The sequence below is a fragment of the Prionailurus bengalensis genome, chromosome E3, assembly GCF_016509475.1.
Source record: "Prionailurus bengalensis isolate Pbe53 chromosome E3, Fcat_Pben_1.1_paternal_pri, whole genome shotgun sequence".
Lineage (NCBI taxonomy): Eukaryota > Metazoa > Chordata > Mammalia > Carnivora > Felidae > Prionailurus > Prionailurus bengalensis.
In genome coordinates this window covers 25,542,873-25,570,383 of record NC_057357.1, presented here as the reverse complement: position 1 = coordinate 25,570,383, position 27,511 = coordinate 25,542,873, and the positions used below count along the sequence as shown (strand labels likewise).

Below are 27,511 nucleotides of genomic sequence, written 5' to 3'. Positions count from 1 at the left end.
AAGTTGTTTCCATATCTTGGCGACTGAATGATATTGCAATGAACATGGGAGTACAGATGTCTCATTGAGATAGTGATATATATCCAGAAGTGGGATTGGTGAATCATATGATATTTCTATTTTTAATTTTTTTAAAACCTCCAAACTGTTTTCCATAATGGCTGTACCAATTTATATTCCCGACAATAGTGCTCAAGGGTTCGATTTTCCTCCACATCCTTGCCCACATTTGTTATCTCTTGACTTTTGGAGAATAACCATCCTAATAAACAGGTGTGAAGTAATAGCTCATTGTGGTTTTGGTTTGCATTTCCCTGATAATTAGTGATGGTGAGCATCTTTTCATATACCTGTTAGCCTTTTGTACTCTTCTTTGGAAAAATGTCTATTCGTGTCCTTGCCCACTTTTTAACCATGTTATATGGTTTCTTTGCTATTGAGTTTGTGAAAATTATAAAAGGAAACTTTATTTAAAATGGAAGTGTTGAATTACTATATTGTATACTTGAAACGAATGGAAAGAAAATAAAAACTTAGAGAAAAAATAAAATAAAATGGAGTCAGTGGGCCAGAAGGGGGAAGCTCAGAGGCTCTACTATGTATCGTTTATTGCAGACCCACCAGAAGAAGACATACCTTGTAAACTGATACTACTTCAGCTACTGCTTTACTACCCCAGCAAGAGGAAGAAAGGTCTTTCTTCTCCCTGATGACAGCCCAGCCAATGAGAGACTGTCACAACTTAAGCAATGAAAAGCCACTCTACTTGGATCTCCTAGTTTACTCCAATGGCTTTTAATATACCATAGCCCTCCTGACTTCTCCCTTTGTCTATAAAAGTGTTCCTCTCCTTTGTTCTCCAGACTTGCTATAGCTTATTTGTCCCGAGTGGCAGTTCTCTGCGATTGCTGAATACGCCAATTTTTTTTTAACTGGTAACATAACTGGCAGTTTTATTTTTTAGATTAAACTATTCATATGAGCTTCTTATATAGTTTGGATATAAACCCTTTCTTGGATATGGTCTGCAAATATATTCTTGCATTCTGTAGGTTGCTTTTTTATTTTGTTGATGGTTTCCTTCCCTTTCCTTTCCTGTGCTTTTTAGTTTCATGTGGTCCCAATTGTTCATTTTTGCTTTTGTTGCTTATGCTTTTGGTGCCAAATTTCCTCTTTCATTTTTTCTAGAAGTGCGATGGTTTCAGTATTACATTTAAGTTTTAAGCCATTTTAAGTAGATTTTTGTGTATCGTGTAAGGGGAGGGTTCACTTTCATTCTTTTGCACATGGATATACAGGTTTCCCAACAGTATCTATTGAAGAGATAGACTGTCTCATATCCACCCATCTCTGGGGGTCACCTCTGGGGAGTCCCCTCTGTGGCAGCTCATTTCTGAGGTTCATAGACACCCACACTCACAGGGAAATAAACAGACACCACAAGCACAGAATCACACCAGCCTCACCTGGGAACTCAGGTATGAGGCTTACAGACAGACCCACACACAGACCCACACTGCAGACATGGCCAACGACACCCTGAGGAAAACACACACACACACACACACGCACACACGCACACACGCACACACACAGATGCAATCAGGAAGACCCAAAGGGGCAGCAAATTCACATGCGTAACTAGTATACACACATACAAAACCCAGATATACATAGACACTCCCATATGGACACACTTGTCCCCGAAAACGTACATAATGGGCAGGGGCTTTTGAAAAATGCGGTCACGCGGGGTGTCCATTGTGATCTATCAGGGGCTCAGCCCTCTGATTGGTGGAGAGAGGCTATACAGCATCCAGATTGCTATGACAACGCTCAAACAGGTGAAGACCTGGACGGAGAGGGATCTTTCTCTGCTCCATCTTTTCCTGACAGTTTACTTAACCGGCTCCTTGTGTCCTTCTCACCTAGTGATTTACTGATCTGTTGACCTACTAACCTTTCTAACGCTCTTCCCTCCCCTCTTGTCCTTGATCATTCCTGGTACTGTCCCTGACTCCCTTCTACTCCTGACACACACCCCTCCCCAATCCCACCCCTATTTAAATCCCACCCCAACCTCAGTTACCACTCCGCCCTCTTTCCCACCCTCTCCCTTCCCCTCCCACCCCCACCTCCTGTCCACCTCCATCTGCACCTCCTCTCTGGCGCCCCAGCTCCCCCTGAAAGGACCAGGACATAATGGTTCAGAAGCTGTTTTTCTGTATCCTCTTACTTGGGTATCCCGGTTACCCAAACACGAATGTGAGTACACATCCTACATCAGTGGTTTCTTCCTTATTTATTTATTTATTTATCCAGACTGTGGTTACAAAACAGCTTTTCCCTAGAATCCTTGATGAGAACTCGGTTCTTTCTGAAAACCGAGGACCTCAGGGCCAAGGTTTCTCGACCAGCTTGTTCTGGCCACAACTGTCCACATGAAGCTGTGAATCCTGTCTGGGCCGCTTGGTACAAAAAGAGTAGCATTGACAGGATGGAAACCTGAGCTTCATAGTGTCAAGAAAGAAGGACCTGTGAAGATACTGAAAGCCATTGAGATCTTTGTCTTAAATAAGGGGCCTGTATGATGTTTGAATTATACCTCATTAAAACTGTTTCTAAAAATGTCAGAAACATTTAATAGGCACTATTTAATAGTATTAATAGTATTTCATAGTATTAGACTGGCTCCTGGAAGTGCTGTCAAGATCCTGCTCCAAGCTTTGTAAGTTTACAGTCCATCTTATATGTAGTTTGTTTTCCTATCAGCGCATTGTTCATGTTTGTGAAGTTTGGTAGCCCCGGGAACAGTGGTATCTGAAGCATTGGTGTTGGTACTAGAGAGTTAAAAAGTGAAATGTCCTTTGTGCTCTGTGCTTTCTGGTTTGTTCGCTTTTACGATCTTGTGAATCAGCCCTCTCCCTCTGGTCTTGGGGCTGCTGCCAAGAATTGTGTGTCCAAACAGGTTGATTAGAAGCTCAACATCAATGAAGTGGCCTCACCCTGCTTGGACATTTATAATAGGAAAATCACTATGAGTGATGTGATCAGGAAGTGAATGAATTCTTGTCCTTTCTTTAGCCAAATATGTGCAGAGGGTCGATTTACTCAAACCCAGAAAGGTCTCGAATGTCCTTACAATTGTCCAACTATAAAGAAATACCTGGTTCCCAGGGTGAATGTTTCATTCTATCATTAAGAAGAAAAACCTGTACTCCCAGGAGCCTGAGACAGAGAGACAGGGAACACCCATAGAGAGAAGTAGATTTCTTTAGATTAGCATGCACCAGATTCTTAGAGAGGGATCTTCAAAGTCCCAAGTCAGGAGCAACCTAAATTGAGACAGAATCCTCCTACATGAATACCTCCAGTCAAAACAGAATCTATTCTATTTCTTTTGAGTCTATGAAGGAGGAAATTTCTCGGTTCTGTTTATTGGAGATTCCCCCCTCTACCTAGAATGCATCTCACAGGTCAGTTCAGCTCTCTCTCCCTCCCTCATCTCTGAATTCATCCATAAACTAACTTGTCTTGCATTTCCCACCTCCACCTAGTCATGGCCATCGTCTGTGAGAACCTGGCGTTATTGACCCCATTGGATCTAATCTAGTTAAGATTAACTACTGATATCAGCTTCCATATAGCTGCCAGAGGTATCAAGAGTGCCCAGGACTTAGAATGTTTACCATTGGTGTCAAGATGGCCTCTGTCTTTGGTGCGTTTGATCCCCATGATCAATCATTGAGCGGACAGCTCCTGCTTTCTTTTAGACAGTGGCCACTCAAAGACAGTGTACATTTCCCACCAGCACACATTTTAGTGACCTTAGTTCTGAGAGCTGAAGATACAAATGGTACACATTTTGGAGGCTGCTTTCTAGAGAGATTTATTGGCACAAAATTAAAGTTTGGTATGTGAATTAGTATGAATTGCATTGTATTGAGTATATTTCTCCTAAAATACTGGTAAGCCTAGTTTTAGTAAAATGATATGTGTTCTGTTGTTTTGGTGACCATATTCAGGACTTTTGTATTCTTTTAGAAAGTAATTTTCATAGTAGCTATTGATTGATTTAGGTTCAACACTATGAAATAGGAACTTGACTTTATTGTATTGGCTATTTGGAGATGTGTGTTCAAATAACTTAAAATCTCATAGATTTCATCAAAATAGACAAGATCACCTGATTATGCAAATCTTTATTTACTTCAGAAATCTGACAACCTGAGCTGTGATTCAGATTCAAAGTAAACATTGAAAGCAAAATCTCATGAGGCACCTGGATAGCTCAGTTAAGCATCTAACTCTTGATTCTGGCTCAGGTCATGATCTCATAGTTTGTGAGTTTGAGCCCAGCATCAGGCTGTGTGCTAACACCGTGGAGACTGCTTTGGATTCTCTGCCTCCCTCTCTCTCTGTTCTTCCCCCACTCTTTTTCTCTTTCAAAAATAAACATTAGAAAAAAGAAAACCTCCGTGTTTTTAGAAACTAAGCAGTAATGCAGAATTTATTTTTGCTGGAATAATCCCATATTATTATAATAACAGCTTCCCATCTCTCTCAGTCATATCCATATCTGTAAACATCTGGCTCTATAACAATTTCATTTGAACCTCTAGCACATTTTCATTGTTACTTCCTCCCATCCTTCTACAAACTTTGGTGTATTTTTGGAAATGTTCCAAAGTATTTTATCCAGGTACTTCATGAATGTACAACAGAAGTCATTTACTTCTTGTCTACTAAAAGTTTGCATTTATTTTTTTATTTTGGTTTTGTTTTTCAATTTTAAGTTGGCTGATAAATTCTTAAGTTCTGCTAACTATTTAAAAATTGTTCCAGTGTGTTTGTCAGCACTATAGAATTTTTAAGATGTCTATTAGATTTCCCAACAGCTGCAGTGTGGTATAACTTATGTATAATAACAAGACCTTTGTAAAGATTACAGTTTGTTGATATGTGATATAGATAAGAAGCAATGAAGCCATCGCCATAGTAAGTAAACACAGTCATCACTCCCACAAGTTTGCCCCTGCTCCTTTGTAAGCCTTGTGTCCGCCCTGTCCTTCATGAGGAGGCATTGGAGAGATGTGCTTATAACCTCCTGGAGGCTGGTTGAAGGTTTATAAAGATGATTCTTTGTAACAGATATTATAAATGTCTTTGATATTCCTCATTGTCTCAAATATTATTTCAGCTTGTCCATATTTTGGCTGGCCATTTCCCTTTTGGCTCTCGTGTATTTGGGATTCTGTGGAAGCTTACCATTATTACTGCCACCCTTGCAATTTGTGCATGTCTGGTTTACCTCTGGAGAGTTGTCCTTGCTGTGAGTATACTAAAGTACCTTATAGATAGGCTTGTAATCATAAGTAAGCAGAATTTTTTTTTTTTGGTAAGCACAAATTTTTAACTAGACCTTTTGTATGCATTCAGTACTTCAAATTTCCCTTTAAGCACTGCGTTCATTGCAGCCACAAATTGTAATAATTCCAATGTTCATTATCATGTAGATGGAAATATTTTTAAAATTCTGTGAATTGTCTTCTTTAACCCACTTCTTTTACAATATCTCTATTCTGTCTCTATTCTCTATCTTCTATTAGAATATCTCTAATATTTTTTTGTAGTTTTCCACCTGTCTTTCTGTTATTGATGTCTAGCTTGCATTTGTGTTCTGAGAACATATTGTCTATGATTTTGTTGACTTTAAGTTAAGATGTATTTTCTGACCCTGAATATGGTCCATGTCAGTGAATGTTCTATGTGAGTTTGAGAAGAATGTGTAGTTGTCTATTGTTGAAGTGTTCTACAGATGGTAATGCCATCCAGGTGATTGATGATGCAGTTCAGTCCAACTGTGTTCTTAAATTTGAATGTCTGTGTGCTCAACCTGTCATGAATGATAGAGGGTATTGAATTCTTTCAGCCAAAATAATGTGTATGTCTGTTTCTCCTAGCAGTTGTGTCAGTTTTTGCCTCATGTATTTTGACACTCTGTTGTTAATGCATGCACATTAAGGATTATGTTTCCCTGGAGAATTAAGCCTTCATTATTGACCTCAGTATGTCCGATAATTTTCCTTACTTTGTAGAATGTTTTGAAAGATAATTTCAGTGGCCACAGAATTCTCGGTGATGGGTTCTTTTCTTTTAACACTATAAACATTTCATTCTTCTTGATTGCATGGTTTCTGAATTCTGAGTATTTTTTTTTCCTGGTTCCTCTTGGGTACGGTGTTATTTCTCCCTTCTCTCTGTAACTCCAGCCCTCAACACTTCCCCTTACCTTCTTCCAAATTGTTTGTTTTCAGTTTTCTGTTGATTGAATAGTATATGTCTAGCGGTAGTTTTTTTGTTGTAGTTGTTGTGGTGGTGGGTTTTTTTTTTGGGGGGGGGGGATTTATCCTGCTTGGAATTCTTTTAGTTTCCTGGATCTGTGGTTTGCGACTATCATTAATTTTGGAAAATTCTCATGGTCATGTTCACTTCAAATGTGTCTTCTTTTCACTTCTTCGCCAGGTATTCCCATTCTGTGTATGTTACACCTTTTGTAATTGTCCCACTGGTCTTGGATGTTCTGTGTTGTATTTTTAATTATTTTCTTTGTGTTTCTGTTTCAGATGTTTCTACTCGATATTTCCTTCTGCTTGTTGAGTCTTTCCTCAGCTATGTTGTGTGTGTTAATATATCCACAAAGGCATTTCTTATTTCTGTTATGGTGTTTTTGATTTCTAGAACCAAAATCTCTTGGATCCTAGAGTTATCATCTCTGTGCTCACACTCACCACCTCTTCTTGCATACTGACCACTTTTCCCACTAGAGTTATTCTCCTATTAATCAGAGCAGTTTTAAATTCCCAGACTGATTATCCCAACATCTCTGCCATAGGAAATATGAGTCTAATGCTTGCAATCTGTGTTCAAAATATGTGGCTTTTCCTTTTAGGGTACCTTGTAAGTGTTTTTGAGAGCTGGGAGTCACATCCTTGTTTAAAGAAACTGAGGTGAATAGGCCTTGAGTGTGAAGTTTTGTCTTTACCTGGCTAGGTTTTAGGCTGAGTTGACTCCCCTGTGAGACAGGAAGGAGGAAGAGCACTGTAGTTGAGTATTTCCCTTCATCTGCATTGCTTGTGTTTAGGAAAACCCCCATTAGGTTTTGGAGAAATAGTTTCTCTTGAGGGCAGGCCTTCTAAGGAAGAACAGAATACCATGAGTTTATGTCTAAATGGCTGTTTTTCCTCTTTTCCTGCCAATTTAGAAATCTTTCCCCTCATAAGGAAAATATAAATATTATGTATTTGTAAGTCCATCTCTCTTTCCATTTCCCCTGCTTAGGAAAGGAAACATGTGATGTTAAAGGACTATCCATGGTTTTCTATTTGCCCTCCATAGATACACTTTCCTATAACAACATTATTATGACTTGCTTTTTGATAACACATTGATATTCCAATATCCTGGCAAGATGTAGGGGCTAGCTTCAGCCCCATTTAAAACTTTTGAGTAGGGATATGCATTCTAGGAGTCAGGAAAATGTGTCTTTACCTTTTGTTAAAGTAGAGTCTGGCCTAGATTTTACTGAGCTATAATTCACCAGGGGATGACTCGGGTCTGGGTGGTATTGGATCCCCAAGACCAGGTTCTTGAGTCTCAGTGTCCTAGGAATGAACACTGAACTCAAGGGAAACAAAGCAGGTAGAGTTTATTAGAGATAGCTCGTATACAATGGAGCCAATAAGAAAGAGGCATATCGCTCCCTAAAGGGGTACTGTGCCAGGCTGATAGAGGCACTTTTCCAAAGAGTGAGGGGCTGGGAGTGGGGAAGCATCCTTTAGTCCCACAGTCATTATCTTGCGGCTGTTACTTTTCAGTAGACACAAGACCATCACAGGATGGTTTTCCATGGTTGACATTCTTTTAGGGCTCCTAGAAAACAGAAATACTTGTGCAGTCAGGCTTTACATTATTACTTCTAATTTTGCCCAGACAACCATTACTCCCTAATACCTGTGATCTCTCTTTTGTTCACGTTTCCAGGAGGTATGGAAGCTTTTAACCCTTGCCTCAGACCACTGCCTCTACATGAGTGAAGTTCTTTTTGTTTTTCTTATACCTTCTTACGGGGAACACTTTTTCCTTTTTTTTTTTTTTTTTTTTGAAATGTTAGCCACCTTTTCTTTTGTTGCCTGTGCTTTTTCTCTAGTCATGTTCCACTCTCTTTCTCATTTGATGACTTTTTTTTTGGAAGACCCTCTGCTTTTAGTGATCTAGGAAAATCATAGCACCTGACATGTTGTAATTGTTTATTGATTCAGAGAGCAGCCAACTCTACCATTTCAGAAAGCTTTCTAGAGAATGAAAGAGGCATATCTTACTACAAAGGTTTTCCTTTTCTTTCCTCTTCCCTTCCTTCCTCCTTCACTCCCCTTCCCTTCCCTCCCCTCCATTTCCTCCCCTGACGTTGATGTTTATGGAATAGAATGTAAATCTATCTTTTAGTGAAAATACACCATGAATCTTATGCTTTTATCAGAAATGGTTTATAAAGAATCATGAACTAAATATGAAATTCTAATTTTTGCTTATATTTAATATTATGAATTCATTATGCTGAACAAGATGATCATTATAATTTCATTGGTTTACACTTAATATTTCATCAGAAAGAATACGTTTTTACTAATAATATGTTTGACCTCAAACTTATCTTGTTTCTTCCTCTCTCAGATAGAGCCTCAAGTATATCAAGGTAAGATTTAAGGTTTTAGTATTCTTTGTAAGTTTTTTTCAGTACTGGTGTTTGATGTGGGTTTTAATTTTTTAACTAGGGATAAATATGGTGACTTCTGATGTCTAATTGACTTGTTAACTCTTGAAAATCTTTCTCTTCCCTGTTTGGAGGCTAAGTGACAATGTGGAGGGATTTGGCATCTCTTAAGAGACCAGGGGAGGAAAACATCATAGGAGGAAGGAGAACAGGATGAGGGTAATTTTGCATAGGAATGGTTAGGAAACAAGTGATGATATGAGTCCGAGGTTTGCAGTGAGTACTTTGCCATGACATGGCTCTTGGTGAAATGTGAAGATGAGAAAACCCTCTTTGAGTCTATCAAGTGGCCTAAGCTTAGAGAAGAAGCCAGATATTGCCAGGCAGGGTGTGTGTCACAAGAGAGGTTTGGAACCATGGTTTTGAGTCTGAGGTGGAGGGAGCCATTCATGCCAGGGGAGAATGAGAAGTGAACGTGATGCAAATGGGGGTAATGTATTCTGCATGGGCCCTATAGACCGTGGTGATTCTGTGGCACTGTGTGTTGAGAGCCAGGGTGGCTGCCTGACACTTAGTAAGCCCTCAAAGGCTGGTGCTCATCACTGTGAATGCAGCAGTGGTCGCGGTGAGAAGAGGGAACTCAGGGCATGAGAGCTCTCACACTGGGCCACTAGAAGAGAAGTTTGCACTTTGAGCTTGTTAGAGGAGTCAGTGTTCTAGAGCTTACACGTATAGTGATCTCAGTGAAATAAGGTTCCTTGGGTTTAAAATGCTACTAAAACTTGCTTTCTTCAGGCACAATAAGAAAGCAAAAAAGTTAGTTACACCCACGTGTCAGATAATGTGACTCTGCTGCTAATACAGTGGGATTATTCGATGTCACCAGTTTGGTAACAACCTTAGAAATTGTTTTATCTCTTTTTAGTTAATTTACAGCAAATAACTGAAAAGATCAACACAGTGAAGAAAGAAAACAGAGAGCTGGCTGAAGCAATATCCATTTGGGAACTGAAGGTAGTATTGCCCTTTCAAATATTTTTTTTGTGATTTTATTTCAGTTATTTCACCTCTGGTAGTTCATCCTACTGACCTAGTTCATGTGTTGTAGAAACACTCCCAATTCAAGACAAGCTTCACAAATGTAAAGAACTACCTCTATATTTGTGAAAGGAATCACACATTAGAGATAGGTTTATCTACATGATGCTATTTTTGAATTCTGATTCCTTTTTCATATGTTTTATATATAGATCAATGAATCAAAGATACGTCTTCAAGAAGCTGAGAGAAGAAGTAACATTCACTCCGCTGAAGCTCTTAAATTGAAAGTAAGAATCCCATGGGGTGCCCAGGTGGCTCAGTCAGTTGAGAATCCGACTTTGGCTCAGGTCATGATCTCACAGTTCGTGAGTTTGAGCCCTGTGTGGGACTCTGTGCTGGCAGCTGGAGCCTTGAGCCTGCTTCTCTCTCTCTCTCTGTGTCTCCCTCTCTCTGCCCCTTCCCCGCTCATGTTCTGTCTCTTTCTGTCTCTCAAAGATGAATAAACGTTAAAAAATAAAAATAAAAAAAAAAGAAAGTAAGAATCCCTTCTTTGCCTGGATTGCATTCTAAAAACACAAGTAAAATAATGAATTATTATTACTCATTCAACATGTTTTGTTGAAGGAGCACATCAAAAAAAGTTGAGCACTTTACTTAAAATTTAAATGACACCCTTCAAAGTGCACCTGCTACCTTGCAATCAGAGAGAGAGAGGAATGTCAAGAATCCGGAAGTGATGAGTTGGCTGCTGAGTTTTACTGTAACTTGGCTTTGGAGGCTTTTTGTTCATTGGGTGAGGTGAGCACAGCATATTCTTTTGCTGTTTACCACAGTAGAGAGTGGGCCTCTGGGAGCCAAACCTCCATCCTCACAAGGACCTGCAATTTCACTTAGGACCACCCCGAGGAGTTTTGCTCTTTCAAGGACTAGCAAGTGTCTTTTATTTTCATAGCTGGGTAATTACCACCTCATTCAGCCCTGCCCTCCCAACATATGGAGAAAACCCCCAAGACAGTTGAGAGATGAAGGGCACTAGCCAATTTGTATACTGCCCTCCTCCCTTAATGCTGAACAATGTTCAGTGTGAATATTCCCCTAAGAAAGCCATTTGTGAGCTCTTTGACTTGAACTATATTCCATGTTCTTTGCCTTCTCATTGTTATATTTATGCTTTGGGATCTTTCTTTGTTGCCATGCATAGTCCTGCTGTGTTAGGTACACTCACATTGTTATGCGGTCAGTATTTCTTGAATGTCTTTTTTTCATATCTGTCTTAAAGTCACAAGATGCAAACGGTCAATTTGAGGATCCAGAACTGAGAGCCGTGATGTCCAATAACCGTGAACTGGAAGGTATGTTGTCTGTTGGGGAGAAATGCCCGTATGGTGGCAATGAGTTTGCTTTGGGAAGGGAAGGAATAGCTTCCTGCCTTCGTGGTACTTGCCCTTTTCCTGTCACCCCAAAACCAAGTCTCATGTCATGTGCACACCCAAAAATAAAATTCATTTCTTGACAGAAAGTAAAAAGGCCCTGGAGGACAAGTGTAATGCATTGAGGTCTGCGAAAGCAGCCAAGGAAGCCAAAGTCAGACAGTTGAAGGAGAAAGCAGGCATCCTTGAAGAATTCTATGAAGAAAGAAAAGTGGCTATAGAAAAGTAAGATGTTCATGTGATAAGAGTCCCAAGTACTGTTGTATGAAGGCATGTGGTGGCCAGTATAGGTAAATGTATTTCTTTTAGAATTGGATCCAGAGTATTTTTGCCAAATGCATTCAGTAGAATTGTGCCTGCCCTTCCTGCCTTGCTTTCTGTAACCTGCATTTTCCTTTCTGTCCTTAGTGCTTGCCACACGTTGTTGTGTCATGTACCTAGGGTGGACGAGGGAAGGCATTAATCACATTGATACCTGGATTCCCTCTGGATCCATTTACATTGTCCTATAGGTTTCAATCCCATCACATTGTCCTATCAGCCGGGAATTAGGTCATCTTTGTTCAGCACCAGACTTGGGTCAAAAATATCTATGGGAAAAATGGAATTATCTTGCTGTAGAAACAATGGTTTGGGATGCCATCAGTACTGGATCCCTTCATCCAGTCTGCAAGTGAGATTTGCAGGAAGTGTGTCTCATGGGTTCATTACAAATTTGGTGCACCACTCACATGTTTCCTCTTTTGTCCAGTATTTTCTTTTGTTCTCAGGAGGAGATCAGGGACCTTAAAGTCCCTCGTTCACATTGAAATGTAAACTCTTCCTTCTCTTCCCTGAGACTCAGCTTTGTGTTAGTCCTTCTCACACCTGGGGTGGGGGCTTCTCTGTCTCACTTACATCTTGTTTTTGTTACTTGTTTTTGTTACATATCGGAGACAGATATGAAGTTGATGGGAACATGGGCAGATGATTTAAAATCCTGCGCAATATTAGGCCTTATTTGACGACCTTATCTGACCACCTCTCTATCTTTACCCCCTTGCAACAGAGCCACTACATTACAGCCACAGACCAGAAAGCATTTGCTGAAGGACTGCCTGAGAGGCCAGAAGGAAATGCATGTGCCTTTCTCTGTCTAGTGCTTTTGCTCAGTTTCTAGGAATCTTTCAGTTTTGCCTGTGATTCTTGAGTATATCCAGTGCCAAGTTGAAACCCTTTAAAGCAACACCATGAACTAAGTAGTCTGAGGGCAGCACAGCAAACCAGACTTTTGAAGCATTGCCTTTTGCTGCCTTCACTATCAATAAACTCCGTCTTGTTAAAGACTGGATTGACTCCATGAAGTTGATAGTTTTCCATCTGAAATCTATTTCCTGGAGATAACATCCTGACTGTGGGACAGTTCACATCATGTTATATTTCAGTAGATATTGCCACTCTAAGATTGGCCTTTTCCTCCACCAGGATCTTTGAAGGAAGAGGCAGGGGTTACACTCCTGTAACTCCTGTGTGGGAGTGATTTGCAATGCTGGTGAAACCATGTCCTGGAAGGCTATCTTTCATACTGAGTGTCTGTGTCCGGGTACAACTTTTGGACTGAGACTCAGTGCGTTGCCCCATGGAGGTATAAGGCAATGATGATCCCCTGCTTCATCCTAATGGATATAGCTGGTCAGGCATAGTTTTTCACGTTGAACTGAAATGAGCCTTCACCATCTTGAACAAAAGACCAACTCTAGGAAGGCACAGAGTACAATGTTATTTGATGACTTTACGATGCAGTAGAAGCAGAGAACTCGAAAGACCTCTCTGATTGCAGGTGACTTGGCAGCAGACAGAGGTTGATTTTTCTTTAACCTTAAATGGGGTCTTCATTTCTCTGATTGTGTTGTCAGTCTGTGCATCTATGGGAGGACAGTGTAGGGATATTTGAATCTGGGCCTTCAAGAGAGCTGGGAAGTTAAAAGGCAGAATTTCTGGACCTTGGCTCCTGGACTATGTATATATCTTTCTCATCCTAGAAAGCTGGATACGATGAACTGTGAACTAGCTGCAGTGAAGAATCAGATGGCAACTGCAGAAGAAAATCTGAAAATAGCTACAGAGGAAATACACAAGTACAAGTGGGTTCAGATACTAATTAGCAGAGGCTCATGAAACCCCTGTTCATTTCTTAGTTTGAACCTTGGTACAATGGGTGGACTCCATTAACGTAGTATACAAACGCAAATTCAGAGGACATATCTATAGGGAATTAACAGATAGAAAAAGATAACTATTAGAAAGAATAAAGCAATTAAGTTACTAAACATTTCCACATCTCCAGTGCTGGTCTGACCATGTGGAAATTTCATCCATGCCAATATTCCTGAGGGGTGGTGTCAAATGCCATAATATATAGGAAAGCAGTTTGTTATAGGATGAAAGCATACCCATCAACATGGTAGTGCCATTTGATGGCCTTGGTCGTTGCAACCCTGGGAAACATGGTGAGTACAAAGTTAAAGGAGAATAGAGCTTTATGATGCAAGGCACTTGTCATATGATGAAAGATTGAAAATGGGAAGGAATTCAACAAACTGTGAACTCTGTAGGCAGGGAATAATGAGTAAGGAAAGGATGGAACGATCACTTTGGTCCTACTGTACATTTATAACTATGTGAAAAGTGTTTCATGTGTAAGGATAAATTGTATTCGGAGACAGATATGAAGTTGATGGGAACATGGGCAGATGATTTAAAATCCTGCGCAATATTAGGCCTTATTTGACGAACGCAATTGTAACTCACAGGCAACAAATTGAACAAAGACGAGAACAGCTGCAACGGGCAGAGCTCACCTTCAGACACCAGGTAACTTGAGTTCTGCCTGACATATTAAACCCTTAGCACCTCATGCTGGCGAGTGTAGTGGCCCTTGGAATCCCTAAACACGGGCTTTTCGTTGTTGGCTTTTTCAGATCGCAGTTTATGAGAAGAATGCTCAGCACAACTGGGTAAGTGTTTTCTTTTTTCCTCCTCTGTCTCTTTGGTGCACAGTCTGGCATGACTGAAGGCGGATGTGTTTTTCTCCCCCAGATCAAGACTCAGATCTGGGAGAGGGCGATGGCAGAGGAGAGGAGGGAGGCGGCCCACTTGAAACACAGGTGAGTGATCTTGACATGTGTTTTTAATGGTGTGTCGAGGGATGACAGCTGTGCTGTTTAGTGTCTTGTAGAGGACGTGGTGTTGCAACTCTTATGGAAGTCCATTCTTTTTCTGTATCCAAGACTGCACATGATGGAAGGAAAGAGGCTGCTTGAGGGATACATGAGGCAGAAACCAATGCCTGGAAGACCACAGACCCAGAACCCTCCAAGGAGAGGTAAGGAGCACATGGTGATGGGCAGCAACCTAACTTCTTCTGTGTAGCCTGTTCCTGGGGCCTGGAAAGAATCACAAGCACTAAGGACATCAAGTTGTCTGAAGGGGTGATAGGAGGGTGCCCCAGGCAGTGGGGCACTTGTCCCTGTGACTTGTGGAGCTTATGCCCCTCCCCCAACTGCAGACCCTCCCACCACCTCCAGCATCCCCTAACTAAAGAGATGAGTCTGGAGAGGTGACATGCCATCATGTCACATGGCACATGGGCCTCATCCTTCTTCCTACCTTGACTCAATTTTATTTTAGTTTTTGGGGGGAGAAGGTTATTTATTTACTATTTTTTATGTTCCTTCATTTTTGCCTTATTTTTTCTGAACCATATTCCTACATTCCTAAGTTCAGGTTCCATATAGCTTAGTCCCCTGATGCTATCAGTGCAAGTCTGCAGCTTCAGTGCTAAATTCCCACAGTTTTACTTTTCTCATTAGTATAATATCAGTCAAGTATATTTCTATTCAGAAATAGTTACATAATACCTGATCACATGTGGAAGGCAGCTTATAGATAAGCTGGAAGATTGAACAATTCGCCTGGAGCCAGAAGAAACACACCCATGCTCTTCTGTGGAGGGTTTTTGATGTTATCCCAATCAGTGCTCTCATTTTTATTCTTATCTGTAATGAGATGGTGAGTTATTACCCCTAATGTACATTGAGAAATGGCTATTTTGGTGATGCTTTCCAGATTTCTATTTGAACTGACCTGTTGCAAGTTATTTGACTAATTATGAAGAACACGAACCAGGGCCCTATGGTTTCTTCATTAACAAGATGGGATGGATCTCCACTTATCTTTGGGGTCACCTAAGGCTTGTGGGTTACTCTCTGCTTCTCCTCATGGTCTGAAGTGTGGGGAAAAGTTTAAGATGTCACAAAATGTGGTGTTTGTTTGAATTCTGCACAGCCTATTAAAACCGGAATAAACCTCCATCCCTTTTAGAACCTTTAGCCGATCCAGAAGCTGGTGTCGCTCCCGTAAGTCACAACAACCAACACTCTACCAAAAATGCAGAAAAGGACAAGGTAAATGCTGGGGCCATTTTCAGTTGTAAGTCTGTTGGGAAACCCTCTTTTGCGGTACAGCAGGCTCTATGGCCTTTTCCCTGTTTTGTGTGTTGTGTGATATGTCTGCCTGTTTCTGTTTTCCAAATGCACAGCCTTAACCCAAGAGTCTACAGGCTCCTCTCTTTGCAGCCTGTCATCGTTTTCTGGAATGGTTAGTAGCCAAAGGAACTTAGAGATTGAGGGACCTATGGCTTTTCTCATGTGTTCTGGAGATAACCCCAGGAAGATACACTGCACTCCATACTAAAGTCTCTAGGCTTGTTGACTACTACTATACCGCCTCTCTGTGGGATCAGTGTTGTTGTTTTCCTCTTTCTGGTCATGTGATTAACATGTTAAAGCTATTTGTTAATTGGAAATGTGGAAAGACTTCCCTCTATCTTTACATTGTGTGCCTTGTCCAACTTAGAATGCACAAAGACATTGTCATAACTCACCACCTTCACCACCTTCACGTCTTTGTTGGTAAATGAACTGTTGGGAATCCTTTAAAATGTATCTTAGGTAAAAATCTTGTGAACATGAGGTCCTTCAGTTGTGTTCATATGAGCAGGTTCTGTTTGTCTCCAATCACTGTTAGAGCTGATACCATCGCTTATGACACATCCATGGAAATTTATACCAAAATGAAAACACATTTGCATTAATTCTGTTACAGGAATTTCAACCTCTTTTTTTCCATAGGGTATATATTATTCTGTGTCTTGTACTGTGCTCAAAATCAGAATTCCTTATGAATTCAGGTAAACACATGTGGGCTTAGTAGTCATTGACAAGTAACATGTTCCTAACAGCAAACACTTTCTCAGTTCCCCGGCAAGACTCCAGGCATCCCCAACTCCCCAGTGGTTTTGTGGCCTTTGACAGCAATTCCAAGAGGGAAGACCCCTTTCACAGGGAGGGAAGCATAGGGGACAAAATAAGGAGCCGGCAGGAAGAACTTTTCCCCAGTAGTAGCTGTGATTTCATGTGCAGAGAATCAGGTGTTTATTTGCACTCAACTTTTTTTGTGTTTGGAATATGCCAAAACCAGAGCTTCTATAGTCACTGTAGTGGAGGGATGCAGGGTGATCCTGGACATAGATGTCTGACTGTCTGGAATATGCTACTTCATTAGACTGGAATTACTTCTTTGATTCCTCTAAGATGGCATCATTTTGTTCTACATTCTAAGACATGGGCAGGGACATGTGGTGACAGTAGTTTAACCTCCAGCATTTATTTGCCTAAGCTGTAGGCGGTACCCAGTGGGAGAGATGGGGTTTTCAAGTACTGATGCTACTCCCTTGGATCCTGGTGGCTGAGAAGTTGGCAGGTGCTGACACATTCTTCTCTGGGTTTCAGCTGCTTTTGGTATTGGTTCTCTTGTCTGCTATATGCACATAGCTGTCACTTCTGTTCTGCAGGGCAGCGTGGATCCATGGGGACCTCCTCTGTTAACTGGAAGATTCTGCACACCCTATCCTAGAGATCCCCCCATGGGCTATAGGGCATGTCCACCTCCTGAACCTTGGTGGCCCTGGGGACCACCCTGGACCTCTCTACCTACAGCGCGTGGTAAGATGATCTGAGCAGTATGAGTTGACTTGCAAAGCACCTTCATCTAATTTTTGTTGTTGTTGAGTCTTGGACAAGGTGCAGAGGTGGTACCACAGACCATTGCAATGCAAGGGAAAAGTGTTTGCCGCCATAACCACATTCCTTGAGTTTCTCTTGATCGACATATCATCTTTGTGTCATTTCCCACACCCTGTGTTGGTACAGGTGTCTCTTGTGGAGATGGAATGGGGCTGTATACACAAAAGCAGACATAGGGCTTCAGCAGATGTGTGCTGTACACAGTCCATGTGCTGGGCTGTGGGAGGCATGAGGCTCAGCCTAAGGTGTATCTGTCCAGGTGAGCCACCAGCCATCCGTAGTTGTTTGATGAGTTATGAAAACACCTGAACCAGGGCGTTTATGGGTCTTCATCAAGGTTTAAGGGGTGGTTCTCCCCTTTGCCTTGGGATCACCTGAAGCATGTGGGGCTACCCTCTGCATGTGACTTGGGATCTGACTGGGCCGAAGAGTTTAAGATGCTTGAGGAATGAGGGGAGGGTTTGTTTTTTTAATCTCTGCACAATCTCCTCAAATCAGAATAAACCTCCATCCCTTCTAGGGCCTTTTGCAGATCCCGAAGTTGCTCCTGTGAGTGAGAACAACACAGACTCTACCAAAAGGGCCAAGAAGGATAAGGTAAACGCCATGGCCGTTTTCAGTAAAACTCTTCTGGGAAACCCTCATTTTTCTGTTCAGTGCTCCCTCCTGGCACTGTGTCTGTTTTGTGTGTTGTATGATACGTCTGCTTGTTTTTCTTATTTTCCAAATGCACAACCTTAACCCAAGTGTCTATGGGCTTCTCTATTTTCTGTCTGTCAACTCCTTATAGTAAGTTTAGAAGCCAAACGTATTTAGAGGTGAGGACCTTAGGACTTTTCCAGTGTGTTCCTGGAAATAACCCAAGTAGGATGACCCCACACTCCACCTGGAAGTCTCCTGGCATGCCTCATATTTCCTGGACCTCCTCAATGTGGAATCATTGCTCTTGCTGTTTCTTCCTTTCCTGTTTCTGTCTAGGGGATTAACGTGTTCACAAAATCTAAGGTTATCCTTATGGTTCGAAAATGCAAACTGCCTTCACTCCAACTTAGATTTTTGTATGTGTCATTTAGAGTGGTCTTAGACAAACTAAATTTCATACCCATCACCCTTCAGCCTTTTTTTTTTTTTTTTTTTTTTTTTTTTTGGTGAATGTGCTGTCCGGAATCCCTTCAGTTGTGCCCTAGGTATAAATACTCTGAACTATTTTTGTGACATATTTGTCCTAGAAAACATGCACTGGAACATGAGTGGTGATGAAGAGAAAATCCATAATTACCTGAATTGTAATTCCCCACTGTGTCCTTTATTTGTGTTCCCATGAGCAGGTTCTCTTGTGTCCTGGGTCACTCTTACAGGTGGAGCATGGACATTTACAGCAGAAACAAATGTGCATTTGTGATAATTCTGTTGTTTAGAATTTCAGCTCATTTTTCTAGAGGACACAATTACCTTGCAAATTGTACTGTACTTAAACTGAGAAGTACTTCTGAATTAAAATAAATTAGCTAAGCTTAACTAACATGTATAGATAGGTAGCATGTTTCTCTAAGAATATGCATCCAGATGTTTTTCTGGACCTCAGGATCCCCACCTCTCTATGTGTCTCTGTGCCCGTGGATAGCACTTCTAGAGAGGAGAAGACCCCATTGTCGGGAGAGAAGCAGATTGGGCACAGGCGGGGGCTTAGAGGCAGAGCTTTGAGCCACGAGGGCTATGATTCCATGTGTGGAGCTTGGGATTGTCATTCCTTCCCATTCAGAAGTTCTTCACTTACGAATAAGCAGCCTCTGTGGTGGAGGGGATGAGAGGTGGCAGGTGATCCTGGACTTAGATGCCTTCCTATTGGGAATATGCTATTTTGTTAATTTGGCATTCACACCATATATCCACTAGGACAAGAGCCCTTGCTGTTCTACATTTGCAGACATGTGAGGACACTAGTTTATCCCCATAGCATCCATTACCCACCCCAAAAGCTGTAAGTGGAACCCAAAGTATGGGTAGAGGCTCCCTGGTGCTGATGCTGCCCTCTTGGTTCCTGGTGGGGGGAAAGCTGGCCGGAGATGAGCACTGCTTCTTTGGGTTTCCACTTTTTGCTGGTGTTGATGCTCTGTTCTGTCCTATGCACACAGCATTTGTTTCTGTTCTGCAGGCCATTATGTATGCAAGAGGGCCTGGTCCTTTCCCAGGATGGCCTTCCAGGCCCTACCACATGGACCACCCTTCATCACCAGCCAAGGGCTGTGGGCCACCTCCCCCTCCTCCACCAGCTCCTCCACCTACTCCACTTGGTAAGATGACCTGACCTGGATGAGTGACTGCTAAAGCACATGCATCTTCTTCATGAAACACTTGGTGGGAATGATGTAATGGTGGTTCTGAGTCTTGGCAACCCACCTGCAAACCTGGCTAAGGACACTGTACCGTATCTCAAGTTTCTCAGGACTTACATACAATGGGCTGTGTCATTTCCCTGTAATGAGGTGAGCTATACGTTTCTCTTGTCGAAAAGAAAGAGGATGTTTACACAAAGGCAGAGGTATCAGAGGTACTGGTGTGTTTTTTACAGACACAATGTTGTGGGTTCTGTGAAGGATGAGGCGCACCCCTAAATTTAGGTGCCTCAGGTGTCCTGTGTGAAATGGGTCACATGCGTTATATGACACAGATCTTGTGATCACCATAATGGAAGCACCAGTGAAGGAATGGGGGAAACTTGAATCACACAGGAATAGAAGGAAAGTTGTGGAAGGTAAGCAGAGTTTGAGGAGGTGTGGAGGAGAGGCTGTTGGGGACAGTAGGTTGGAGTTGGAAGCCATTCCTGGCAGGGCCCACAGCCTGGGCAGGGAGCTTGAGGACAGCATGAGATCTGCAAAGAACTGCTTCATGGGTGCAAGCACAGTGTACAATGCAGTCATCATCTCCAAAATGTCAACTTTACCGCAGTGCACATAGTTCATAATCTAAATACAGTTTGTTGTTTCCCTTGGGTTTCTGAAAGGTCTGGATACGTATGAAAGAATGTGCTGGAGATTTGGGAAATTAAACTTGGTCTTAGGAAATGCCTAAGTTTGTGTGTCTCAGTGAGACTAAAGGTGATGACAGGTTGTAGATCAGCTGAGCGGCTTCCTTGGCCTTCAGCCTGAGTCAGACTCTTAGTGGGGATTCAGGGTTGACCAGAAGCCGCCCCTGCTGGACTCCTGTCACCACACACCTGCATCTGCTGTCATCACCCTGCCTGCCAGTTTGCATCTCCAAAACTTCCCTCACAATATCCTGAGGCTTTGCCTGTGTTCCTGCTGTCTCATCCCTAATACCAGCTCCCAGTGGGGCCATCTCAGAACCTCAGCTTTGTTATCTGAGAAACAGGGATAGGGTTGGGTTCTGAGATCAGTATGATGAAGAGGTGACAACCACATAAGGAATTTGTAAAATAAATGGGATGAGTGGGCACTCACCCTCCTCAGTGTGTAAATGAAGGTATCTCCACACAGAAGTTCGTCAAGAGATGTTCATTCAATTCCATTAAACTAAGAGTATAATGCCTGAGGCTGAGAGATTGGCAATCCCTGTTTCAAAAGATACAGCAAAGACCCCTGTGTTTTCCCTATTAGAATCCAGGTCCTACCTCACACAGGAGGAAAAGATAACTATGAGAAAGTGTACATTCAGGGATCTATATTTAAGACCTGAAGACAATCATCTTCCATTACTGGTAGACACACAGATGGAGCCACACAATTAAGTGTTCGTCCAAGGTATATTTTCAAGGACAAAATGCATAGAGGAGAACAGAAGATCCCATTGCTATAACCCAAAATCTCTTTGCCTTTCAGGACAACTTGAAGTTTGAAGAGGACCCTAAACTGTGACCAATAGGCTGTGGCGATGTGATATATTGAGAAAAGTTGTCTGATACGCGTATTTGAATGAATCCTTTCCCTCACCATTCCTGTCCCCTCTATTTTGTCTGTCCTTGTTTCCTGTAATAAACCCATCATAGTTCTGCCTCTGTGTCAGTGTCTGCTTCCAGGAGGACCTACGGTCATTCTATTTCGATGCACACAATGTGACTCCTGAATACACTGTCACAAACAGGTAGAATCTACAGTAATAGGGACAGAAGACAAGTCATTATTTGAATTGTAGTGACTGCACATGTCCCCCTGGATCCTTCTGAGGTGGTGGACACAACCTTCATCTAGATCTGGTGATGGTTGTGTTCACTCCTCAGTAGATACTCACAAGCACACGGCACCTGCTAGTCACAGTGGTGTGTGGTGATCAGCAAGACAGCCATCAGTCCCCAGGGAGTGGCTGGTTTCTGATTGCAAGAAATGGATGAGGGGTCAGCAGTGTCTCTGGTAGAACAATGAGGAAACCCTGCATTAATCCAGGTTTTGGGGACTTTTCCCACCTACGAGCTACCTCACAGTAGCACTAATCCAGGTGGGAGCTGAGGTAGACTAGTGGTAGTAGTTTTCGGGGTGAGTCTTAGGATGTCCCATATTTCTCCCAGTGCTTTCTTTTTTTCTTCTAATTTTTGCAATGTTTGTTTATTTTTTTTTACGAGACAGAAATATAAAGCACAAGCAAGAGAGGGGCAGAGAGGGAGAGAGGGAGACATAGAATCCAAAGCAGGCTCCAGGCTCTGAGCTGTCAGCCCAGAACCCGACCAGAGGCTCAAACTCACGACTCACGAGATCGAATCTGAGCCAAAGTCAGACGCTTAACTGACTGAGCCACCCAGGTTCCCCTCCTCCCACTGTTGCCTTAGTGAGTGATGGGCAGGGCAGAGGTCCATGACATGATACCCGTTCCTTCTTCACCACCATGGAGGAGTTGGTTGTAAGCATCTGGCTCTTTCCAGATCCTCAAACCCCATGCATTCTTCTCCAGAGCCCCTGACACCTGCAGGGCCCTCCTTTCTCCCAGGTTGTGGAGGTAACCAGCCCTCCAGCATCTTTGGGATCATGGTTGGGCCACCAAGGGGTCAAGGTCTGGCTGTCCACATGCTTCCCGGAAGTGTCTGGGAACAGCAATGCTGCAGTAAACGTCATCATGAGCAGCTTCTGTAAAGAGGACTTTCATCCACTGTGATCAGGGCCTGGGCTTAAAACATGACAGGAGAGAGGGGGACACAGATATGTGGTGCCCTGATCCCTGGACAGGGCTGCACGGAACAGAAGGCGCGAGGCCTGGGGAGAGGCAGAGAAAGAGACAGGCAGGAAAAGAGACAGTGAGTGATGGGGGAATTGCGCAAGTCCTAGAGAGTGAGAGAAAGAAACAGAGGGAGACAGGGGTAGGGAGAAGCAAAGACAGAAATGAAGCACATAGGAAAGGACGGAGCTGGTCACAGTGTGCGGAGGGGGCTATAGGCCACGCAAAAGGGGCTCTGTGAAGATGCTCTTAGGGTTGGAGGCAGAAAGGGTAGGAAACCTGGGCATTACAGTTCCCTCAGTTCAAGGCTCCAACCTCACTGGGGCAAGCTCTGTAGAGGCCATTGCCCCTGGGAAGATGGGTCCCCCTCATTTTGCCTGGCGTGTTGGGGCCCAGTCTCAGGGACGGTCATGGAGAGAAATGGCTTGAGGGAGAGCATGCAGTTCATTAGCAGGTAAAGTCCAGAGTGTGTCCCATGGGCAGGTAGCCATGATCTGTCTCCGCCACTTCCCCCAGTCCCTGCTCCCTTCCCCACTGCTCCAGCATGACCTTCCTTATGTTCCACAGCCAGGCGTCAGGCATTGTGCTGCCCCCAGAGCCTATAGCCTGGAACTTGCACAGATGGATTATTGATCTCAACCAAAAGTGTTTGAGAATAAGGTCCATATTCTCCTTCTAGCACTAGTTATGTGCAACATGATAGGGGGTTGCTATTCTTACATCTACTGCTGGTCTCAGGATTCTGGATTGTAAGCGAGCAGTTTAAACCAGCACAGCCTTCTCTCACATGAAAGGAGAAACCTATTTCTTCACCCAGCCTTCCTCTGATTGTGAAGAGATGGCATTTACTATTTGAAGGCACAATTATCTACCTATGAGTCTCATGGAAATTATTTCATCTGTCTTCATCCCTGAAGCACCTTTCGTTGAAAATATTACCCATATACAGGCAGGAAATTCATAACAGATGTGTAACTCCCTCTAGGTATGCATTCTGACCTTGTCACATTTGTGTCATCAAACATATTATTGACAACTTGAAAAATAAGCTCTCAACATCAAGATGGTGACATTAGAGAATGTGGTATAAATGGAATTTCATACGTTCTTATTAGAAATAATTTTTTTAATGAAGGAAAATTTAAAATATTGTCAATTTTTTATTGAAATATAGTGGACACACCATGTTGTATTAGTTTCAGGTATACATCATAGTGATTCCGTGTCTCTACGTTATGCTCTCCATATACCTACACAAGTGTAGCTATCATGTGAAAGCATGCAACACTTTATTATAGGATTGACTATATTCCATAGGCTGTACCTTGTATCTCAATGACATATTCATTCCATAGCTGGAAGCCTGTATCTCTTTCTCCAAGGTGGCAATTTTTTATTTAACCCAAGTATTTTGGTGGTAAACACAATTACCTGTAGTTCAGCATGTGTAAATTTGTAGTCTGTATTTCTTTGAATGTTGCTTAAAGCGTTACAAATTATATCATGACATTAATAAATTCGGTTTCGTTCTTCACTCACTAAACAGGAGAAGGAAAAGATTCTTTCTGGGTCCCAGGCCCTGTGACTAAGACCCATTCTAATCTGGAGAACAGGCTTAACTGGACCAGCTGCACCCTCAATACTTTCAGCTGAGCGGCCATGGCCTTGAGCATTGCAGGAATTCCCACGGAGGCCAGCAGAGGGCGCGCACGCACCGCGAACAGGGAGGGGCCGGTTCCTGCGCGCCCCACCCCCCCCCCGCCCCCCGCCCCCCAATTAGGCTTTTCTGATCCTGGGCGGCTCAGAGCAGGAAAGGTTCCCGTTGCTTCTGAGGACCCAGTGCCTGTGACTGTGAGCAAAGAGCCAGAGCTGGGTTTCCAGCAGGTCCCGCCGCCGGCCTCGGGGAGACCCTGGACGCTTCGCAGCAACTTGGCGTCTCCTCAGTGGTGGGGCTGAGTACCGAGGAGGGGCGCTGGGTAGCTTCCCTGATGGTCAGTGAGGCACCTGATGGTCAGTGAGCTGCTCAGCCACTTGCATTTTCTGGGCTGTTCCATGGTTTGTTCCTCGTTTTCCCTGCCGATATTTGACCAAGATGTTTTTCAGTCCGTGGAATCCGTGGATTCAGGGGGTCCTGCAATGCCACGTCAGAGATGCTGGGGTTGGTTTGTTCCAGATTCAGGCTTGTTTTGGGGGGGAGAAATCCTGACACAAATTTGGAGGAATGGGAGCAGCATTCAGTTGGGTAGTGAAGACAGGAAATGTTGACTCTCAGGACCTTCTGGAAGAATGAGCTGAGACCCACTTTCCGAGTCCTGCTGGATCCAGAGACCGAGGTAAAAACACAATGTGCCCTCCACATCATACATGCTTTTATTAATTTTCAGTGGGAGTTTTTTCCAACAATGTTGTAGTCGTTGAAAACAACTGAAAACCTGACACTTAGATTGTGTCATGAACCTCCCGTTGTTTGAATATTCAATATTATTCCTGCAACAGAATTTGTTACAATTATCCTTTCTTGTCTTCATTGGAAGAAATCTCATCAATAATACCTTAAAAAGATACTCGTTACCTTATTTCCTTTTCAGTTGAGATTTGGCATGTTTTCTAATTTCTCATAAACTCATGAAAATCTGAAATACTTTTAAATTGATAGCAGTTTTTACTAAAAGCTCCTTCACAGGATCCCCCTGTGACTACTACTGGTCAAAGAACGTAGCAAGGCCACTTCTCAGTGTAGGGAAGATTGTACTAAGCAAACACTGTGAGTCAGTTTTAGAAGAAAAAGCCTGATGTTATTTTGTCTTTATTAAAATTGATGCTTCTATCCCCTGTTGGATACATTTCCACTTTTTAAAATTTTTTTCTTTTTTGCTCATTTCTCATTCAGATATTCGTAGACCTGACTGAGTTTTACATTCACCACACATAGTTTCAAGGCTCCTTTCTGTCCCTGTAAGAAAGAAGACAGACGTTCTGATGAGCATGCAGCTTTCTGTAACTTCCAGATTTGTTTTTGTAGGTGTCTGTTAACTTTTTCCACCCAGTTGAAAATACCATCCCACCTTGAGTAGTTCCATAAAAAAAGGAATCTATGTGCACCAGTATGATTTCATTTCATTATAGTTGATTTCTTCATTTGATACCTTATGTGTATGCATATTAGATGTTTTAAAAATGAGGAAATCCCACATATAATTGAATTTGAAAGAAAAATTTACATCCTAAATGTAAAATTATAAGATTTGCATATTGAATTCATAAATGTAGAATTTTTGCATGTGAAATTAGGGTTATTTTCTGAGAAAGATGCCAGGGAATAACCATTTCAGGGGGAAAGAATGGCATACAGTTTTTATATGCCTGCAGTAGTTACTCAATTATGTATCTGTTTAAGAGCAATTTTATGACAATGTCCCATTTTTCCAATTTACTAATGATTTCATAAGCTGAGTACATAACTTTTTATTCCAAGATTATAAAACTAAATCTTTTATCTTCTGCTGTAAGAGTCTTTCCATTTTATATTAATTTTTAACATTCAACTATATTAATTTTTAACCCGATGTAATTAACATTGGGTTATATTTTCTTCAAGGTGTATAATATAATGATTTAACAATTCTTATATGACTCCCTGCTCCTCACCATAAATTTATTCTTAATCTCCTTCCCCTATTTTTCACCCATCCCCACACCCACCTCTGGTAAGCACCAGTTTCCTCTGTATATTTAAGAGTCTGTTTTTTGTCTGTCTGCTTCTCTCCATTTTGTTTCTTTGTTTTGTTTCCAAAATTCCATGTAGAAACGAAGTCATATGGTATTTTTCTTTCAGCACAGAGCCCAATGAGGGGCTTGATCTCCAGAACTGTGAAAGCATGACCTGAGCCCAAACCAAGAGTCAGATGCTTAACTGACTGAGCCTCTCAGGCACCTGAGGTGAATGACTTTTTAAATGCATTGTTGGATTTGGGTTACAAATATTTTCTTGACAATTACTGTATCTATGTTCATCATAGATATTGGCCTGTTTTTGTTATTGTTATTGTTTTGTTATATCTTTATCTGGCTTGGTATCAGGGTAATGATGGCATCATAGAATGAATTTGGAAACTTGCCTTCCACTCTCATATTTTGGAATATTTTAAGAATAGGTATTAACTCTTTAAATGGTTGAAAGGATTCAGCTCTGAAGCCATCTGATCCTGGCCTTTTGTTTTTTGGGAGTTTGTTGATTACTGGTTGAATTTGATTGCTATTCATCAGTCTGTTCAAATTTTCTATTTCTTTCAGATTCACTTTTAGATGTGATGTTTCTAGAAATTGACGCATTTCTTCTAGGTTGTCCATTTTGTTGGTATATAATTTTTCATGATATTCTGTTATCCTTTATATTTCTGTGATGTCTGTCATTATTTATCCTCTTTCATTTCTGCTTTTAGTTTAGTCCTCTTTTGAGGGGAAGGGGGATGAGTCTGGCTAAAGGTGCATCCATTTTGTTTATTCTTTCAAACTATGAGCTTCTTGTTTCATTGATGTCTTCTGCTGTCATGTGTCTATTGGCCATCTCTGTATCTTCTTCAGAGAGAGATCTGTTCATTTCTTCTGCTCGTTTTTTAATTGGATATTTTTGTGTGGGTTTATTTGCATTCTTTATATATTTGGGATACTAACCCTTTTTTTGGATATGTCGTTTGCAAATATCTTCTCCCATTCAGTAGGCTACCGTTTAGTTTTTATTGATTGTTTCTTTTGCTATGCAGAAGCTTTTTATTTTGGTGTAGTTCCAATAGTTTATTTTTGCTTTTATATCCCTTGCTTCAGGGGACATATCTAGAAAAATGTTGCGATGGTAGTTACCACAGACATTACTTCCTGTTCTCTGTTCTGGGATTTTTATGGATTCATGTCTCACATTAGGTCCTTAATCCATTTTGAATTTATTTTTCTGTATAGTGTAAGAAAGTGGTACAATGTTA

The 27,511-nt window shown here is 41.9% G+C and overlaps 1 protein-coding gene across 4 annotated transcripts; it reads left to right on the top strand.

The window, feature by feature from the left end:
- Positions 1-1,775: 1,775 nt before the first annotated feature.
- LOC122471592 (transport and Golgi organization protein 1 homolog) lies at positions 1,776-21,380 on the top strand. Of its 4 annotated transcripts, XM_043560377.1 has the most exons (17): positions 1,785-2,265; positions 5,201-5,332; positions 8,734-8,755; positions 9,699-9,787; positions 10,024-10,101; positions 11,094-11,166; positions 11,331-11,469; positions 13,266-13,367; positions 14,037-14,097; positions 14,205-14,240; positions 14,323-14,390; positions 14,514-14,608; positions 15,607-15,689; positions 17,138-17,288; positions 17,890-17,966; positions 19,525-19,663; positions 21,209-21,380. In XM_043560377.1, exons 1-17 carry the CDS (start codon positions 2,203-2,205, stop codon positions 21,223-21,225), a joined length of 1,425 nt encoding a protein of 474 aa, XP_043416312.1. In that variant the 5' UTR covers positions 1,785-2,202; the 3' UTR covers positions 21,226-21,380. The 4 variants fall into 4 exon arrangements, with proteins under 4 accessions (XP_043416314.1, XP_043416313.1, XP_043416312.1 ...); XM_043560379.1 differs by lacking the exon at positions 19,525-19,663 and having other exon boundaries at positions 1,776-2,265; XM_043560378.1 differs by lacking the exon at positions 14,205-14,240 and having other exon boundaries at positions 1,780-2,265.
- The last annotated feature ends 6,131 nt before the right edge of the window (positions 21,381-27,511 follow it).